Source organism: Triturus cristatus, chromosome 10 (genome assembly GCF_964204655.1).
Source record: "Triturus cristatus chromosome 10, aTriCri1.1, whole genome shotgun sequence".
Lineage (NCBI taxonomy): Eukaryota > Metazoa > Chordata > Amphibia > Caudata > Salamandridae > Triturus > Triturus cristatus.
This window is the reverse complement of record NC_140593.1, coordinates 114,504,353-114,525,850: the sequence shown is the minus strand read 5'-3', so window position 1 is coordinate 114,525,850 and position 21,498 is coordinate 114,504,353. Positions and strand designations below refer to the sequence as shown.

Genomic DNA, 21,498 nt, shown 5'->3' with positions numbered 1-21,498 from the left:
TTTTGTTTTCAAAAATCAAAGTTGGGACGTGAGGGAAATTCTTCCCACGATTTATGAGTTAGATGAGTTTTTTTCTGTATTGCGTAGCACGCAGTGGGCACTGACATTACACAGTAAAACAAAAGTGAAAGCAGACTGCTCTGATGGAATCTGCGGGAATCCACAAATGTCCTATCACACAGCATTCCTACACTACTCTTGATGACCACAGTACCCCACTTGTATGATTGGACTGCCACCTGTGAAATATAAGGCTCTCTAAGCCACCTTAGAAACAAGGAAACCTTAAGAGTGTTTATTACAAATTGACCCATTCTAGTGATGTGGGAAGCTGCAGTATTAGGCTGGGGAAATCCTGCCAGGCTCAGAAATTTCTGAAAACAAGGCACCTACGTTGGTCTGGGGTGGTGTGGCTTGGGTGAATCCCAATATCTTTACTTCCTCAGTTAGCCCTGCAAACACCAAACTTTGTCTAAATCGCAGATTTTCCTACAATTTCTGTGACGAAACATTCCAGAATTTGTGAGGATCGATAAAATTCCTACCACCCAGCGCTCCCACACTTCCCCTAATAAAAATGCTACCACAAATGTTCACCAAGTATTATGTATTGAGTACATTAATTACATAGGACCTCATAGCACATTATTTGCTAGGACCATAACTTATATAAATATAAAGCAGAATTTCAAAGGAGTAAATACATTTCAAAATGTAGACTCATACTACACAGTTATCAAATTACAATATATAAAAATCAGAAAATGTTAGTCGATGTTCTGCTTTGATGTCTTGAGAGGTTAATTATATTACAAATATTTTCAGTGTCAGGTGTCCTGGTTATGGTTTCTACAATATTTGCTTAAAGGATATTCATTCTCAATGTGTTGACTGACAGGTTATCTAGATATTAACTCTACACAAAACTGGCCCAGAGGCCTCAAGGGTAAAGAGGAACTTTCACACAAGGGAAGGAGGAAGGGATACGCCCACCCATGCAATATAAACTATCAATAAGTATCCAACCCAGACAATGGAAGCACCTCTTTGTATTGCTCCCAATAGTGGTGGAAGCAACTGACCACCCCTCGGACTGAGAACTTTGCCTACACATTACACTTTAGTTCCATTGTTTGGGTTGGATACTTATATCTAGATTATAAACCATTATCCAACAATAGATAAGGCCACATGTTCAAAGTGTTTTTGTGGCCACAAACGAGCCGATTCACAGAATCAGCCAGTTTGAGAAAGCAAAAAAGGCTTTTTTGCATGTACAAAGCCCTATTTGCGATTCAGTAACTTATTACCGAATCGCACTTTGGGTTTGCGAGTCGGTTTTAGGAAGGTGCGTGTTTAGGACATCCCTGACTAATACCAAACAACAGTGCTATGTGCTTATGCAACCAAAATGTGGTCGCTAAACATTCGCTTTTTACCACCTACTTCGAGTAGGTGATAACCTATTCGCAGATGGGAAGGCATACCCAAAGGATGCCTTCCTCCTTGTGAATGTTTGTAAAAACATTTTTTAAGAGCAGGCAGTTGTTCGGGGGACCACTGCCTGCTCTTAAAAATGAAAAGAAAACTTTTAATTTTTCTTTTTGAAACGCATCCCATTTTCCTTTAACGAAAACAGGCTGCATTTTTTTTTTTAAACATTCCTATATTTAAAAGCTGACCCCAGCAGGCCACCATCCCTGCGACTTTTGCAGTTCCTAATGGGTCGCAAACCGAGACCTACCTCATTAATATTCATGAGGTAGGTCTATTTGCGACCCAGACGGAATCGAAAAATGTGTAAAACACGCATTTGTACATTGAGGTTTACTATTACCAAACAGCGAATCGCAAAGATTCGCTATTTGGTAATCGCAAACAGAAGTGTTAGTACGTGTGGCCCTTGGTCTGTCATAGCAGCGCTTTGTGACATAGCAGATTATGTTGAGTCATTTCAGATTCACACTACTTCTAGTTAGGGTACTTGCAGCCCTCTGCAGCAGACACATTAACCTAACAATAAATCTACAACCAATATAAAGATCTTGAGAGCAGATACATTATTTCACCAGGCTATATTTCACAAAAGGCCAGTGTAGGCTGAAGCAATATCGATCAAATGTAAGTCATGTCTGGCTTGTGATGCCGTAGCACAATAGGCTAATCAAAGCACTTTGCCATATTGGAATCTGGAGTTTCCTGATTGGACATTGCTTCTGAATGGCTGGTAGGTTTAGGTAGTGAAAACCACTTATGTACCAGGAATATAAAAAGATCATGGAAGTTGCTGGCTGAAGATCACCATGACTCAAAGTCCTGTACAGTTCAGCAATCTTTCCACATAGCAAATTCTTGTTTGACATACTATATGTGAAAGATGAGAGGGAGTTCAGCTAATGCCCATTGAATTCTTGGCCTCTCAGCTGAGACTTTGTACTAGTGGTGGTACCACCATTCACATCAGTTTCTCACATTTTACAGTGTGACGTCCCTCAGGGGTCCATCATTTCCCCTCTATTATTCAACATATAATTCACCCCTCTACCAAACCCAGTTAAATCATTCAATTTCATATATTATGACTATGCAGATGACACCCAAACAATTTTAAATACGAATGGTTTGAAAATCTCTACAATTTAAAACTTGATGACTGCATTTGGGCCATAAGCATATGACGAAAAACCATCTAAAGCTAAATACAGCAAGGACAGAGATTATGACCAACTAACAATTGCAAAAATACCAGCCTACTGCCATTTGACCCAAAGAACATGAGACCCCCTAGAACAATATCAAGGAGTCTAAAACCTAGTGGTGATCATGCATTCAGAACTATGTTCCACACCACATGTTAATAATTTCAAACAGAGTGTCTTCTACACAATGAAAACATTATGCTGCATCCTCCCATAGCTTGGATACCAACAGAAACTGAAAGCCATCTTCACCCATGTAATTTCCAAGCTTGACTATGGCAGCAGACCTATACATTGATATACCCACATTCATTGTATGCAAAATTAAATTCATCCAAAATGCTGCTGCAAGGCTTTTTCTCCACCTTCATCCAAGAGAACACATGACTCCCGTCTTGCATTCACTCCACTGGATCCCTAGAGCAAGAAGGGAAATAGTCAATGTACTTTGCATTGTCCACAGAGCCTCCAAGGAAAAGGACTGCTAAGCCAGCAAGCCAAATGCAAGCAATACAAATAAAAAAGGACACTGCACTCCAGGCTTGCACAACTTATCAGCATACCACCTTACCATAAGAAATCCGTAGGAGCCTCTGATTTCTCAATACAAGTTGCCAAGCCCTGGAACCCACTACCAACCAGCATTCGAAGCTTCTAGATGCATTCACTTCAGGAGATAGGTGAAACCGTGGCTATTTCCAAGACAACTACACAACCACACATTCCGGAAACAGAACCCTCTGAAAGACAGTCACACCCTCAAGCTTAATCTTCAGTTTGCAATCCACAGACTGGAAACAACCCAATCATTAAACTACCTCTGATAGGAAGTAGGTTAAAGAGGGTTGACCTATGGTTTGCTGGGGTATTATGTTGTTAAGTAATTTTATATATAACATCTCAAGCCCATGATAATACTAATACCATAACACTCGGAGGTCGACAGCCAACTGCAACTTGCACCTCTTACAGCTATGAGGGTTTTTATCACCAGTACTGTGCAGCCAAAGAACCAGCCACTAAAAGAGCAGGCATAGAATTACTGACAAGATCTGTCACAATCTGCCGGCAATCGTAGGAATTTAATCTAGTCGAGGACTGCTGGTTTCAAGTATTTGTACACTGCGGCTGCTTCTTTACATCTCACAATGACACTCATGTATGGGAGGATAGTAACAATGCACATCTCAGCAGATCTCTCCAGTTGTCTCTCGCTACAACCATGCTAGCTCAGACCCACAATTACATATACCCTTTCAGATTGGACAACCCAGTGCAATACCTAGCCAAGCAGATTATTATCCTAAGAAATGCCACAAGTCTACTTTGCAGCGGGCTCCCAGCGCACTCTTATTACGCTCTGCCCTTACCTCCTGATCCTCAGTGCAGGGCAAGCTGATGTAGGGCTTCTGGGACACATTGTCTCTCTTTCACCAGCTTCCTTGGGTATTTTGAGGGGGAATAATATGTCACGGCTGCTCAGTCGGCAAATGGGGGGTTATCTATGTAAAACAGAACGTTAATGTCCCTAATGCCCTGGAAGTTTATTCCCATTGCATGGGGGGCATTATTTTTGCCTACTTAGACCTCAAGACCGAAATATGGCTGCCCTTATGATGCTGTTGAGCTGTTTGTTCTCTGGTGGCTGGCCCTCCGGCAGGTTGTTTCCGATGGCAGTCAGGTGAGACTCTGCTGTCAGAGACTCAGTGCTTCCCAGACTGAGAAAAGATGGTAAAAACTTGAATATGGTATATGGCAAATGTAATTCTGAACCAAGCATGAAAAAGCAGGGGCCTGGCAAAGGGAAGTCTAAATATGAAAAAGGAGGAAAAGCGAGAGCATGGCAATGAGGAGTTCCAACTCTGAACAAGGTTTGGAAACCGTGACGATAGTCATTGGGAATCCCAACTCTGATAAAGAAAGGAAAACTGTGAATGTGGCAATTGGAAAATCTCTCTCTGATGAAGATGGGACAACCATGAGTATGGCAATTGGGAAATACCTTGATTTCTTCAACATTTCAATGACTGCCCCAGTCTAAATGTTGGCCCTTGCAACCTTCCAATTGTGATATGTTAGAAAATGTAAGAAAAGTACACAGGCAAAAGTGACTAAATTCATCACTAAACACACAAAAGGTGATGAGAGGATGCTTGCAATAAGTCTAACCACTGGCAGTCGCTTAGTGTAGCATTCCAACCCATCTCTCTTTTGTCCACCATGCCACCTAAGTTTGGACCCAGCCCTGCTCCAAGAGGAACAGTCTCTTCTGAACTGCCAGGCAAGGTCCTCCCTGAACCAGAAGACAAGCAACCCAAGACTGGTTCCACCCTGACTGGGGCTCATCAGCCAGGTGCCACTCAGTTCCAGTGGCACATTGAGTAGGGGACCCATGTCTAGGCACACCCTTACCACTTAGGGAAGTACAAAAAACACACAAGAGGTGATGGCAGGCTGCTTGCAATAAATCTAACCACTGGCAACCTCTCAGAGTAGCATTCTTACCCATTGTTCATTTGCCCACCATGCCGCAATAGTTTGTACCCAGCCATATGCAAATAGATCTTGACCCTGCCTCAGTATCAACAGTCCAACCTGAACTGCCAGGCCAGATCCTCTCTGAATCGGAACACAAGCAACCCAAGATCGTTTTGCGCTGATTGGGGCACATCTGCCTAGTTAAGCCAGACATAGGTCTAATGCTACCTGACCACTGGAACCAAGATATGCCCAACTAATAATCCCTTTGCATGCAAGCACCTTACCTCGCAAACCCTCAGTCACCCACCCTGTCCTTGGAGATGCCACCCCAACTGGACAATCACTGCAAGCAGACAAATGATCGGCTCTCTGGAATTATTCACTCACCTGTCAGTAACATACTGTCTCCATACACCTGCTCATGCTGTCTGTAGAAATTATCCCCCATGGACAAAGATTCAGTGACAAATCCCTGCAGTTGGCAAATACTTCATTCAATAACAGCGTAAACGAGCAAGGCAAGTGTGCAAACATTCAACCGTGGGGGCAACAAAACAATTTATACCTTTTTACATATCAAATGACAGCCTCTTCGAAAGGGGTTCTACAGATCACAATAAGGATCAGCAGCACCTTAAAAATTATACATTTATAGAAAATCTCTCATGAGCTCATCAATGGAATATGTGTGGCTCTGTGGTAACTACCTACTTACTTGTATTTAGTGAATTTGTAATCAATATGGAACTATGGGAATGCAATTCGATGAAAAGCTGTTAAGGGTTTTGCTGTACTCTGTCGTTTACAGATGACCTACACCTGGTGATTAAAAAACAATGTGCCTATAATGCTGCACAGTGCTTCTCAGTGCCAAGGGCTCGTGGTCCTCTAGACGGGGAACAAGCCCTCATTAGAATGCTCAGAGCAAACAGAAGCTGGCATAGTGGACCAAAGCCTCCATTGATGCAGATGTGTAGCTGGAACTATATGCAGAGGAACCTTGATGTAAAGCTGGTGTGTGGGCTTGGAGCAGAGTGGGGATACAAGGACAATAAAGATGGCCCAGTGGAATGATTCTCCAGTACTCTAGAGGTACACTGAAATGGTGATCAAGCAAGAGCTAAAGCACTGAAATGTAAAGCGCATAGATAGCAAAAACAGAGGGCCTTATTTAGATCTCGGCAGCTGGAATAATACATCACAAACGTGACGGATATCCAAATCTCATATCCCATTGCCCCATAAGATATAATGGGATCATATGTGGCGAATGGGATCTCGGTCACGTTTGTGACGGAGTGTTCCCCTCCGCCAAGATTTAAATTAGGACCAGATTATTTATTTTAGCGTATAGGGAAGGTAGAGATGGAAGCCACCTTTGGGTGCATAATTATGTCCAACCTGGATGGAAAGACATTATCAAATTGCCTGGTGATGGGAAGGAGAAGACAGAAAGGAGGAGGTGTGACAGCAACTTCCATATAGGCCTCTGCTCTTCCAAAGTGGAAAATGCCTTATTAGAAAGTAATACACGTAGGTTGAGATACTATTTAAAGGGATATTATACATTGTGTAGCTTTCGAATGGCATTACAAAGTTAAATGCATAAATATAGACTCTCTTGACAAAAAATGGCTTGTGAACATCCAGTGGGTCCTGACAATTACCTTGAATGAGAAAGGTAGCACTACAGCAGATGAAAAGGAGGTGGACCTGATTACCAAAATAATCGCTAACTATGGTGGCAACTAAACAGAATTTGGAGAAGTGACTAAAAACCTCATTTAGATTATGGCAGTGACCAGGCATTTGCCAAAAAAGTGGGATACCGCGTCCATCCGACTCGTGGATCCCCATTCACTGAATTACCCACAGGGAAGTGTCAGCCAGTTCTACATACTAGAATATCTTTCCAGTGGGCCAACTGCTGCAGGACCACAAGTTCCATGGATTCAGAAGGATCCTATTTAGTGCATTGGTTTCGATATTGGTGTTTTCCACCCTGGCACACCATGAACAAAATTGCATGGCCACCAGGAAGAATAAAGCTATGTCCCTGATGCATCAGGAAAAAAACTCCCCATGCCTCAAGAAAATGCATTTTCCCCCAAACCCTCCTCCCACTTAGGTTATTTTGATTTTTTTTAAAAAGAAATGGCAACAGGATCACCCACCATGCCTTTATCACACAGTGAATTGGGAGTGTTTGCTGATAGTGCCCCTGTGGTTTCAGCAGAAGCACTTTTGGTGGATTCCACGCTGTGCTTGGACACTCACATGAGATGTAGGCAATGAGCACAATGATGGTACTTCTTGGATTTTGGGCTTGGCTTGAGATTGCTTTGTGGGTTACCAGGGGCTTTATGTTTCAACAATAGAGATGCCTTTATCTGAGGCTTTTTGAATGAGAACTTGCTTCTTGTATTTCTCCTCTACCCTGCTTCCACTTCTAGCCCATGTTTCTGCTGCGTTTCACGCTCGACAGATGTAGTATGAGATTTCAGAAAGAAATTTACTTAGAGGAGCAGTTTTACTCAAATGTAGATGTTTTTCTTTTACTTTGGTATGTGATTAAAAATGTAGTTTAAAAATACATTGGTATATGTCCAGTACAAAAGTAAAACAGAAAAACTATCAATCCTAAACATGATATAAAAAGAAAAAAGAATGGCCATATAAGAAAGTCAATATAGTTGAACATATGAAGCTAATATTGCCTCATTTAACAAGGTCAAATTCTCGCTTCCTGTCCCTAGTCTCACAGATGCCCATTCTGTGATGTACGAACAGGAGAGGGTAGATAGACCTGACCATTTGTCTTTGCTGTGCCATGTATCTTTAGTATGCTATAAATGTCTCCACCTGATGTAATGTTAGTGTAGGAACTACATTTTGCCCCCTCTCTCAGGGACCATCGATACCAAAGCACATCTATCAATTTCCTTTCTACAATACATCCCTTCGGTGCACTCTCCAATCCTACTAGACGGATATGATCCTTCTTGGGAGGATGAGGTTACCCAGAGCTATATGGTCTTGAGCAGGCATTTCGTGAAATTCCGCTCCACTCGCGGAGTTTGCAGAGTTTTCCCTACTCCATGCTCTGCTACGCGTGGGGCTACAAAAACATGCAGAGTGGAGTTTTTTCCTCACTCATGCTTGCCAGCATTAAGTTGATGAGCACGAGCAAGCAAAAACTTACTCTAGACTACCTCGCTTCCAGATTTCTCACGCAGGCGGTCGCTGATGGCTGCTGCCGCTCACATTGAGAAACCTTCAATTCACGTTGAGGAAGCTGCCACTCGAGTAAAACTTCTACTTGAGTGGCAGAAAGAATCAGCGCCCTCTTCCGCTGCTCATGGTGCTGTTCGCGCTTATTTTCCAGCAGGAGACAAACACCCAGCGCTACAAATCAGCCTGAACAGCTCGAACTAATGCACTCCGCGGCTTGCGGAATGCTGCGTAGCACTGCAGAGTTTTTGGTCCCTTTGCGGAGTTCTGTGTAGCCCAAGCCTAGACCAGAGCCACACCTACACTACCTTAGAGAGTCACATACACTTTGACTTCGCCCTTGCTTTTCCAACACTATACAAATCATTTTCATTTGTGTAGTGCAAGCTGCCACTTATATTGACTGGTAGCTTAGTTACCTAATTTGATGGATCTGAGAGCTGAGGCTCACATGAGCAGCAGGAGACCTTAAGTCGTGTGTGTCCTGCATGTGAAGTGATAGCTGTCATGTACGAAAGCTGGTGGTGCACTCTGACCGTCCTCTAAGCACTTAACACTATGGTTTAAGTGTGCTGGGGTCTTATGTGGTAAGATGAAGAGCAGAGGCTGTGGATGGAGAGGTGCATGTTTGCAACTGTTCTATGTGGGAAGGATTGGCCTTTATGTTAGAAAGGCAGAGACTTGATCCGGTTTTGCATGAAACTGTGATAGAGTCTCAGAGAGGTGCATCAGCTGGGACGATGTGCACATACATGAACACTATGCCTTACCCATGTGGCTATACTGGAGGGTTGTCAGGATTGACATCCCCTACACATCAGCCAGGATACAAAGCTGGAGACAGTGAAATGGACAGAATCCTATCCTACCTAACAATTTGGAGGGAATACTCATCTTTTAACAGACTTTCTTCAATAAGAGTTGGTCCTCAAGGGCATTCAGATGGTGTATTTCCTAGTTCGCCTGCTCGAATTGGGGAAAATGATGCTGCGGGCCTTAGTAAGGCCTGGAACTTGTAGGAATATTGATTATATTCCACCAAGGGCATGATGTGCATTATGCAGGGCCTTAAAGGATATTCAGAAGGGCACTGCTGGTGAGTTAATGGCTTCCATGACAGATGCCATGTCATTCCAGAAGCAGAGATGGAACAGGAGAATTCCAGATGAGTTTTGAATCCTCTGAAACCCACTCCATGGGAGATATGGGGGTGGGGAGGCACTTGTTGTCAAAGTCAAGGTCTAGGAGCTCGAGCATAGTGGCAGCTTGAACCTTGAAGATGAAATCTCATGAACGGAGGGTACCAAAAGAGGATTTCATTACAAAATGTACCTGTGCTCCAAACATCAGTCGGGCATCCATGATGCCTCCAAGGCCTTTTATGGATTCTGATAGGGCAAAGGGGAACCCAAATCCACTGACCAGTGATGGAATGTGTTCAAAATGTGGTTAGCTCACTGAGCAAACCCAGAGGACATTTCACACCAGAAAGTACACCTTTCTTGCTTAGGAATTCCTCTATTCCAGTTATTTAGTTCAGAATAATGATTTTATGCACTTGCATGAAAGGTTTTGCCTTCTTCTTTTACAGAACCTCCTTCAAAGATGTCACTCAGCAAACGCCTCTTACCTGTTCCAGCAGGACAAGTTCTATGATGTCAAGTACGATACAGGAGACAAGTCTGTCCAGTGCAGCAGACGCGCCGATGCCTTCAAATTCTGGCTTACATGGAAGGCCATTGGCACTGCTGGTCTCGAAGAAAGGGTGAACCGGGCCCTTGCATTATCAAGGTACAATTCCCCAAACAGGAGCTACTGTGTTTACAAGGTATAGTGTTAACATATTGGAACATCTAAATTGGGGGAGAGAGTTCACAGCGACTTGTGATAGTTCTGGGCAAGACCTTTAATACTTGGACATAGTGCCATGGAATCTGTTGTTCGTTCTGGAATTTGTGTCTGATGTTGCTTTTGTTTAATTGGAGACAAATTGTGTCTCTCTTCGTGGCAGAAAATAGCTGCTGTGAGTATGTAAGATGTTTTACTTTTAGGTTCTGGCTCTTTTGTCCTGTGTTTTTTTAGTTATTTGTTTATTTATATTGTTTTTTTTTTACACAAGCCAACTCATAACACCAGGAAGCAATAAGTTGGCACGAGGAGCCAGTTTGCACATTGATGCAGTAGCTAACATGCTGTGGCTGTCACTGGCCCTATGACCTAGTTTATCCAAGACTAGTGGCAATATCTTCAGTTAGATGGGGTTCCTGACACAGCAGCAAACGTGTTATTGTATTGTCACACCAACAAAGTACCTTATATGTTTCCCCTTACAAAGCGCTTGCGGTGAGTGATCCATGATGCAAAACTAGCTGCTGTTGCTCTCAAAGCTGAATAATGGGGAAGCGATTCAGTTGAAAGACAAGGCTCAGTGGCCAACACGGGCATATCAGGAATCGATAAACAATAAAATTAGAGCTAGGACTTGTTAGGACAGTGATGGCACAAACAATCAATAGAAGTCAAGGAAAGATGGTGATCTTGAATATACACCATAAGATCTGGGATATTCCTTATTTGAGTCCCAGGGACTAAAACATCTGCCATACTGAGGTCTCAAAAAGCTGTCTCTTCAAGCCATGGCCTCGTATACTCTCCTACAGACTGGTATTTGTTCAGGCCACAGTCTGGGTCTGAGTATTTCTAGAGATCCCCTCAGTAGGGGATTCATGTGCCTGCTCAGCAATATCTCAGCACTTTTCGTATTATATTTAACTCACTTTGTCGCACTTAACCATTGGGTGTTGAGTGGCTGAGTATATCAAGTAAGAGTAAACATATTACATACTTAAAACATGCATGCACGGCATGGGTTAAAGATAAATGTCATAAGCCTCTTTCTTTTTTTTCTGATCAACTAAACGATCCCTTGGGCAAACATTTGCTTGAATATAGAGGCATCATTCTGAATGAGGTTGGCTCAAATGTAGGTGCAAATCATGTCATAGATCATATATTGATATTAAAAGCCAAGGTACGCATGAAGTGCGCATGTCTAATTCTGTTTTGTCTTCACTCTCTTGCACTCCAGATATCAATTGAAATATTATTTGTCAACCTTGACCTATATCTCAAACAGATTTTTTTTATCCATGCCACTAATCAAACATGCCCATCTGATGTTTATAGACTAATAGCTTTGTGGCTCAAAGTATTGTCTACTTGAGTGATATTTCAGCTCAACATGTTCACATTGGTTATGTGATGTCCTTCAACAGCAGTGAAGAAGTAAGTGTCAGTACACAAAGAAGGATTATTTCAACACTGTACAGAATGTTGGAATACTTTTCATAGTCCGATGACAGCTTGGTGATGACCTCCAAAGGGTTCTTCTTGGATCTACATGAGCTTGTCTTTGATCATGACATCTATAAGTCAGTGAGCGGTCCATAAATTAACAAGCCAATTTCACACTTCTGCTCACCTTCCCCTTGAGGGCATAAACACGCTTGCAAATTCCTCTCATATAAAAATTATAGGTGTACGAAATGTGCGACATTGCCTTTTGACAACTTTGTGAAATTGTGTTTAAAACTTCACTGACTTTGCCAACTTCATGAAGTTGACAGAGGATTTTTAAAGTCTTTCAAAAAGGTTTTGTAGCAAAGAATCTAGCGAAACCACCTTCTTTTGGAGAGGAATTCTCTTGCAAAAGGCTTTTGAGGGAAGAACCTTGGGGCCTATTAGCAAGAAGTTGCGATATTTATCGCAAAACGCGCTTAGCGCGTTCATTTTTATTGCTGCCTATCGCTGGATATTTTAGCGGAGAAAACATGCTATTAGCAACGTTTATCTCCATTGTACTAAAATATCCAGCGATGGCGGCAAAATGTGTGAATATCGCTGGAAATCCAGCGATATTCATGCATTAACGCCAATGGGGACTTAACCTGAAGATCCACCTCCCATTGGATAAACAGGTAAGTCATGTTTTTTGCTGGTGTTAGAATATAGCGATAATTGAGCTTAGCGCGATTTTTTTCATCGCTTCGCCTGTCTTGCTAATAGGCGATAGCTGTGTTAGCGACTGCTTTCAGTCGCTAACAGTTTGGGTACGCCCACTTTGCATGTCATTAGCGATAAATATCGCTGACATGCAATGTGGGCCTGAAACCGGTCGCTATCGCCTAAAAGCTGTCGGTAACTGCTGTTAGCGACAGCTTGCTGATAGGGTGATAGAAATATCGCCGTTTTAGCCACAAAAAGTGCCGCTAAAGCGGCAATATGGCCCTTGCTAATATGCCCCCTTGTTACATTAATATTTTTTGTAGGAAAAAAATCCCCAGATATACAGTTACAAAGGTGAGAAACTTTGCACCTTTTCTGGCAAAAATCATAATTTTGCACATTCACAATCAAAAAGACAATGTCCGTCTCTGTCCCATTAAAACAATAATGACAGGGGAAGGTTGCACATTTTCAGTTACTAGTAAAGGGTACTTCCAGGGTCGTCCTACCTTAAGATACCGGGGCATATGTATCAAACGATTTTGTATTCGCAAACGCTGCGAATCGCAAAAAAACAGCTTTTGCGAATACAAAATCGCAAAATGAGATGTATGAGGCATTTCAGCAGCGCATTCTTAAGGAATCGCTAATTTTGCGATTTCTTAAGTTTGCGTAAGCATTTAAGAAATTGCAAATTGCGATTCCTTAAATGCTATGTAACACGCACCCAAGTTGTGCGATTTCTCCTTAAGAAATTGCAAATTACCACCAACTTCAAGTTGGTGGTAATTTGCGATTTCTTTGAAAAATGCACTTTTTGGCATTTTTCAAAGTGCCATGTGGCGCACATACATGCCCTTGGGCATGTATGTGCGCCATATGCGCACACATGCTGATTTCAGGGGTGCATCAGGGTGTCATCATGACACCCTTGCACCTTTGAAAATATTCTCAATTTGCGATTAGCAAATAGCGATTTGCAAATTGAGAAAGACTTCCCATTCATTGCTATGGGCCTCCTGGCCCATAGGAATGAATGGGAAGGTATTCCTTAATTGCGATTTCGCAATTTGCTAATCGCAATTAAGGAATTTTAACAAATCGCAAAATTTGTGAGAATTTTTAGATACATCCCGTTTTGCAATTCTCAAATAGACATTCTCAAAAAATCGCTATTTGAGAATCGCAAATGGAGATGTTGATACATATACCCCACCATTCCTTGCAGTGGACCACCTGGAAGTGGAGCCCAGCTTGAACTCATGGTCCCTCCGTGTATCTGCGATTCGCGCCAGAGGAACATTGCCATGCCTCCACTGATACTACTCAGCATCTGTGTTCTGAGTCTTTAGGTTCAGAAAATGGAAATCCTGAGCATCTCTACATGTCCAAATGTCTCTCCTGCTCTCCCCACCTTAAGCAATATTGCATAAAGAACCTTTTCATGTGAATGTCATTATAAACAGTGTTGAATTCGTATTTCTTGCTTGAATTAAGGCACTGTTTCCTAATGTCAAAATGTCATAATCTCTGACTAAAGATATTACTCTGCTTAAAGCGCTCTGGTGCTCTTTGGGCTGTGTTCGCGCAAAATAAGTCCACAAATAAATTGAAATAAATTACAGGTTACTCCCTGAAACATAACATAGAAGCTAATTGATCGGATTCTGTGACTGGTGGCATATGGCACATTTTTTCCCCCAATTTCTGCATCCTCAGATAGGGAGGCAGCGACTTCATTACTCTGCAAACGTCTATGAATGCTTTAATTTTCACTTTGAAGACACATCATATAACAGGGAATTTCTATACTAGTGACTAAATGCAAAATGTGATGCAAGAATTTGATTCTTTTAGCTTCTACTACAGTATTTTGCCACAAATAGACCTTATAAGATATTAAGGGCCCTATTATGTCTGGCGTTCCGAGGACCGCCAGACTCATGGTGACGCAGCGGTGGCAGATCCAGCCACCGCCACACTGGTGTTTCGACCGCCACATTAGGAGTTTGGAGATTTGACTTCCCTGGGACCACCAGCTCGGCCAGGCAACCACCGTTCCCTGGTCTTAGAGCAGTGGTCAGAGGCCACAATATACTTGGTGGGACCGTCACGGTCCCGCCAAAAATATAACAAGTTTCCTCTCCTCCAGGATTTGCATGGAGATTCCCGCTGTGCCTCAACTGCATGGGTGCATACAGGGGGGCCTAACATGTTCACACAGGTGGGTATACCATGTGCACACAGGGGGGCATAACATGTGCCCCCTGTGTGCATGCACATAGGTTACTACACAGCATGGACCTTCAAGTCCATGCCGTGCAGGAACCTTGTAGTGCGGTCCCATAGTGGTGTGATTTTCAAAGGCACTGCAGCCTTTAAAAGATGCACCGCCATGGGACTGCAATTCCGCCTGCCCGCCAGACTACAGAAAATTAGTTAACTAGCGGGCTGGCGGCGATGACCTTTGGCAAAGCGGTGGTGCAGCGGTTTGCACCGCTACACCACCTCTCCTCCAAAAGTTGTAATTGGGCCCTTTGTATGGGGTCTACCTAAATACTTTTAGCCCTATGTATGTGTACACTGAGCTGTTCATTGACATACAAAGCAAGTGTGTCTCTTTGGAAGGTAACCAGCAATAATGTCCCATGGTCATAGTCCATGAACCACCTGTAAATTACACTGCACCATGCCCTTTCAACAGGGACATGCCAGCAATTTAGTTTTCTACAAAATGCTTTAGGTACATGATGCTGATGTAGTCCCTGCTGACACCACGGATCACATGGGTGGCGCTGTTACGAGAGGCTGTAGGTGACATCTGCTCTCCTCATCAGAAAAGGACACCCCCAAAGTTAATTAAAGAAGGGGTGCTCTTCTGGTCCTGGAAAAGAGAAAAGCAATGCATCAAGCACATGGTCTTCACAGGACTGCCTCTAGGTGAGGCCGCCTTGGAGTTGAGGTAGCCTTGCTTGCAGGTGGGGTTGGCTGTTGCTGAGCATCTGCAGCAATTGATTATTAAAAACCAGGATATCAGCATTCTTGCAAAGCACTGTATGCATCAAACACACTAAAAGTGCATCCTATAGAATTCACTGTATTCAGCATGAAACTGCAACAGTCTCTTATTAACAGGAATCTATTCAAATCCAGGCTGCTTAAACTCTGTGGATGCTAAATCAATCCACATTGAAATTCTCATAAGTGCTCGTCCACACAGGTGACCCAGCCTCGTTATAAAGGGGCATATATGCGAACACATTTACTGGTCACAAACCCTGTGATTGGGTAAATTGCAAGGTTTGCAGCCAGTAAATGTGTTTTTCAAATGTACTAAACCCATTTAGTGATTTGATAACTGGTCAACCAATCCGGTAATGGGTTTAAGAAACCATATCAAATCGGTATTTGGAAGGGGCATGTTTGGGTGTCCCTACCAAATACCAATTCCTCATGTGTGTAGTAATGTTTTGCGACAAAAAATGGCAAATCCCTAGGACCACTGCCTGCTCTTAAAAATAGTTTTCAATTTTTAAAAAATGTAGTCAATTTTCTTTCAAGGAAAATTATCTTAATTTTTTCTTTTTTTAAATGGCTTTATTTAAAAGCAGTCACCGACATGGAAGTCTGCTGAGCCCAGTAGGTCACCATCCCTGTGATGACAAGCGGATCATAGTGGGTCGCAATGTGCAACTTACGTCATTAATATTCAAGAGGTATGCTGGATGCCAAAGCTATACGATTCAGATTTTTAAGAACCAACCTATTAGTACATGAGTGAATTCCTAAAAATCTTTACTAGTCACAAAAATATTGGTCTCAAATTGTGACCAGTAAATAGTACATGTCACCCAGTCGCTGGTATTTTACACCATTACTAGCTACAATAAGAAATAAATTGCAAACTGTAGTTCAGCTATGGGAATGTTTATTTAGAATCACTAAGCTTAATGTCAGCACATCTGTCTGCTGTGTACCTCACTGGCACACCAAACACACGTGAGAACAGTTACATTATCAAGGAACGTGGCTAGGTGTTATTTTATTTGCATTGAGATACTGCCGCTCAACAATTACCAAAGACTTAGGGGCATGTTAACAAGAACCTGCGATAAACATCGCAAAGCGCGCTTAGCGCTATTTATTTTATCGCCAGCTATCGCTGGATTTCAACGCCGAGATAGCGCATTATTATCAAGGCTTATCTCTGAGGCGATATGAAAGTGCCAGTATCGCCTGAAAAAACAGAGTGAAATTGGAGGAGATAAGGAGATCCTTGCTGATACGCCCCAGTGACCTTAACCCTACAATCCACCTCCCATTATGTAGATGGCTTAGTCAACTTTCAAGCAGGTGTTAAGATCCTACGATAACGGGGCTTAGCGCCATTAATCTTGTTGCTAAGCGGGTCTGCTGCAGGCTTGTTAATAGAGCGAAGCCTTGTTAGCGTCCATTTCCATGAAGTTTTGCTCCAGAACGCCTACTTTGCATGTCATTAGCGATGACATGCAGCGCGATTAGAAAACAGAAGCAAACTCATGGAAAATAGCGCTAACAAGGCTTAGCGCGAGCTTGCTGATAGTGCGATGTGAATATCGCCACTTTTCTGGCTTTTAAAGCCAGGAAAGTGTCGATATGGCCCTTGATGATATGCCCCTTTGTGAGGCTAAGTTCCATTTCTGCAGAAAGAAAGTGTCCAAAATCCCTACAGCAAGGACAGACTGACCCAACAAGATCACCCAACCCATAGAAGGGACATTTTAGAGAGAAAAAAACTAAAACCTTGACCGCGGTATCTCACCTAAAGCTGAAAAAGTGTTTATTTGCATTAGGTCACTGAAATTCGGAAGTAGGAGAACTTTAGTTTGATATGAAATGGTGACAAGCACATGGCCACCCTAGCTGTTATGCCCACTTTGTGATGCAAGTTAGAGCCAAAACTAGCCAAACCACTGCAGACATAAATACAATACCTGGGCTAATCCCCTTCAAGTCTTCCACACAGCACTTTTAAAGAAAGCAACTGAGGAATTTACTGAACACAATAGACTCATCTGACAGCTTCTGTTGTCTCAGGCTTTAGGTTGTAAGCAGGGTGAGCAGAGTTGCAAAACACAGGTGAAGAGTAACTTTGATATATATTTTTCAACTCTACAGTGTTAGAAGTTGGCATGGTATATGCTGTCCACTAGTTATAGTGGGCACCTTGCACCAGTCCAAACAACCCTTATTGATGATTAGGTTTAAGACAACCTTTATTGAAAGCTATTCTAGTGGTAGCTATGGAGAGCAGCCTTCAGGCTAAGTCTTGAAGGAGTGTAAAGCAGCATGGTTTACCAGATTATAACCTCTTGAATAACTAAAGGAAAGGAGAACCACACAAGGTATATATATAAAATATATGTATTTATTTCTAAAAACTCTCTACTAACCTCTTTATGAGATTAGAGAGCAAGGCACACAATAATACAGTTCTAAAAGGACAGTAAAAAGCACAATATACAATGGGCCCCGGGGGAGACCAAAGCCATATATTGAGAAAGTGGTATAAGAACCATGACTTGACTAGACACAGTGCCTAGAGCACTTAGAATCGCAGGGACCCCAATGAGCCACCCAAGGTAGAGACACAGGGAACCCACGGGGGACGCGTGCAGTGTGAGAACACAGCCGCGAGCTCTGTACAATCCTTTCGGAAAGTCACAGTTGGAATTTTAGAGTTTAAGGACACTTAGGAGAGGATTTAGAGCAAACCCTTTCAGACTTAGAAGGCTCTAAGGCCAGCACCCACGTGAGTACCGGAGTACTCGTGTTATCTAACCCAGGGAAGCCGGGTGCATAGGTGTCAATTGGTGTCGGAAATCTTCGATGCCGTCAATGGAGAGTTGCTACCAAGTACTGCTGCCCCGGAAAGGAAAAGTGTCCGGTGTGATCCAAGCCTGGATCGAAGATGTGAAGAACCTGAAAGCAGAGGGGACAGAGTTTGGGTCACTTGCCAGTGACCAGGGGCACAATAGACGAATGCCCACCAATGTTGGGTGTTTCAGGTGCGATGAGGTGAAGCTTGACTCCACTGCCACGGAGACCAGGAGGTGTCCACGACAACCACAGTCTGTAGGCGAGCTGTCCCATGAAGGATGTCGAGAGCTGGGGGGTAGGTGTCCGGATCGGAGACCAACAAGCCTTGGCAACGGCAACCCATGCGGTGAGAGTAAAATGGCTTCGGTGTGAACCAGCAAGGTTCTGTGGAGTCCCCAAGCGATGAAGAGTCAGGGCACATCTGGAGCAACCAAGTAAGCCCATTGAAAGTCAAAGTATCCTTCTCAGGGACCCACAAGTCGATGGACAAGGGATCGCGAAGGGACCTTGAGAGGAATCACTTAATACCAGTCCACGGGTCACTCGAGGAGTGCAGGCCAGTAATCTTCGGTGGAATCACTGCTCGGGGTCGGGACTACAAGTAGCCCAAAGCACATCCTCAGGGATCGCCAAGAAGCATATGCTGCTGCAAATGTGCACGGTGTCCAGGGGTTGGGTTGCACGGTCACCACGAGGGATTTGGATCTCAGGGTTGCTGAGAGCATAGATCGGCCTCGGGGAAGCTTGGAAACCCACCTCCTGTGTTGCAAAGTCTTCGGAGTCCTTCAGGAGCTGCGTAGATGCAAACCGGATAGATACGTCTTTGGTGTCTGCCTTGCAGGGGAGTAACTCCTTAACTCCAAGGGAGATTCTTTGGTCATCCAACGTCGTGTAGATAGTAGAAGTTCTGGAATTCTGTAGCAGAGTTTCATCCAGGTAAATCTAAAGTCCTGTAGCCAGGGGTTCCTACTTTATACCCAAGGAAGGGGTGGGATAAACTCTGGGGACCCACCTACGAGAGGGTCAGGACAGAGGGGTGGCTACACCCATATCCTTTGTCCAGTTCCCGCCAGAGCAGGGGCTGGTAGCCCATGCAACCGGTTTGAGCTGAACCATGCACAGGGACACCAACTGTGCCCCCAGTGCAGACATCAAAGCACTCTTGGAGTGCACCCACCCAGCACCAATACACTAAATCCTGTCTGGGAGGTGGTTACACCTCCCTGTGACAGGAAACCTATTGTCCAGTGCTCCCCTGCCGGAGTTTCATCTAGCAGGAGAAGGGCAGATTTGTGTCTGTGGCTGGCAGCATCCATTTTGTTTTGCCAGGGTCTGTGAAGCTGGTACCGGGTGTACCGGTGAAGTCATATTTCTCCCTCTAGTAGGGTGGAATCATACCTCTCCCGCCAGTTACTGGTGGGGAGGTATGATTCTAAGGTGTTTGACACCAAACACGACATGTTTCCTTGCAGCCATTCCAAAGGTAGCATTTACCGCAAGGTTATAATGCACGTAAGAGTATATGGTTTAGCTGTATCACAAACAACCCCGGAATAAATGTTCCGAAGGCTGCAGAAGGGCTCTGCCCATGCATGGGCACCCTCTCACATAAAACCCAGCACCCGGCCTTCAGTCTTGATAAGGCCTGCCATAGGGGTGACTGATAGGTTTATATGTTCAGTGATATGGATAGATATAGGGAACCTATATCTGAGTAAGGGGCGCATACACCACCTTACACAGGCTGCTGCAGCAGACCTGTGGTGTCATTTTAAATGGTCTCCCAGGGGTGGCATAATACATGCTGCAGCCCCTGAGAGGCCTCTGGGGTACCTATGCCCTGTGTATATAGTATACCATATACTAGAGACTTTTAAGGGTACCCCAGAATACAATATGTGGTGTACCTAAAGTACATGCATTCAATTTAGAGAGGAAGCAGCTAGGCTTGGGCCCTTTATAGCAGGGTCCCAGCCAGACTAAAGTCGAAAAATAGTGAAACATCAGCAAAAAGTGGGGGTAAACATAAGAAGCAGATCCTACTCTCCTACATACAGGCTTTCCTAAGTCTTGCAGGGTTTTTAAAATGGGGCAGCTGCACAGGCCCATTGCTACAGAGGGAAACTTGCAGCTGAGCGGAACTCCCCGTTCCTGCTCCAGGAACCCGCCTACTGGCTGCGTCATGAGTCATGCTGTCCAACTGCTGTGCTATTCCTAGTCTGCCCTTTTGTGCATGCTCCTCTCCCCCCCCCCCCCTGAGGGGGCCACTCACAGTGTCCGTACCTGCACATGGGGCCGTGGGTCACTATGCTTTCCTCCTGCAGGACATTCACACATGAGATGCCCAACAGCAGGAAACCCTGATCTGCACCATGAAGGTGGGAATTACCTTGGTAAGTCAGGAAACCAGGTCTACCTTCACCAGGGTGAAATTTCAGAATTTCATCTGGCTTTGTGCGCGTAGGACAAAACTTTACCTACCTGTTGTTGTGAGAACTTTTAATGAGCATTGTCTCATTCTCCATTCTTCTGAAAAGATTTAGTTTCACGCTATAAAGCGATAATCAAGGGCCAGGATGCGAAACTGCAATGAAGTAAGGGGTACAAGGGAAGGTACTCCAACATGGTGCTATAACTGAGGACTACTTAGTGAAGTGCTAGGGGAAGCTATGGAGTAAAATACACTGCTGGGACACAATTGTTGTCAAGCTTTTCTTGGTGTGAGAAACTTTCAATCGCCTCAGACATGTGTTACGTTTACTGAGTAGACTTTGGGTTGTGAGGACATTTTACGAGTGCTTCTTCATCATTGCTTTTTAAAATTTGCTGTTAGCCAATTTCTTCAGAGAAAAAGCACTAAAAAATGCACAATTTGCCTTTCTTTTTTGGTCGAACCTACCAAACAGCGCAGACATGAATATTATGGGTTTACCAAGAACTCAGAGGGCCTCACAGCCCACCCATTGCTTACTATTGGTTGACTTTTCTGTAAATCTCATTTGTCTTCTTCTTTTTCAATGCTTGCTTAGTCCATCTCGTGTCTGTTGTTACCCTGGAGCATCACCCTATTTACTTGTGTGCGTCCACTCCTCACTTAAGGGAACTACTTTTTTCTTTCGTCTTTAGTACTCCGTGAGAGTGCTTGTGTTTTCCATCTGTCTCCCTAGTGTGCTTCTCTTCCCTCATCTGCACTCTATGTTGCTTTCTTTCACCCATGTGCCTT

General features: G+C 43.7%; 1 protein-coding gene across 2 annotated transcripts in view; it reads left to right on the top strand.

The window, feature by feature from the left end:
• GADL1 (GAD like acidic amino acid decarboxylase 1) overlaps window positions 1-21,498 on the top strand; it is a 618,248-nt gene that overhangs the window by 340,940 nt on the left and 255,810 nt on the right. For both annotated transcript variants that reach the window (XM_085630569.1, XM_085630571.1), the window contains exon 12: window positions 10,003-10,202. In XM_085630569.1, coding sequence (XP_085486695.1) covers window positions 10,003-10,202 — 200 coding nt within the window. The remainder of the gene's footprint in view (window positions 1-10,002; window positions 10,203-21,498) is intronic.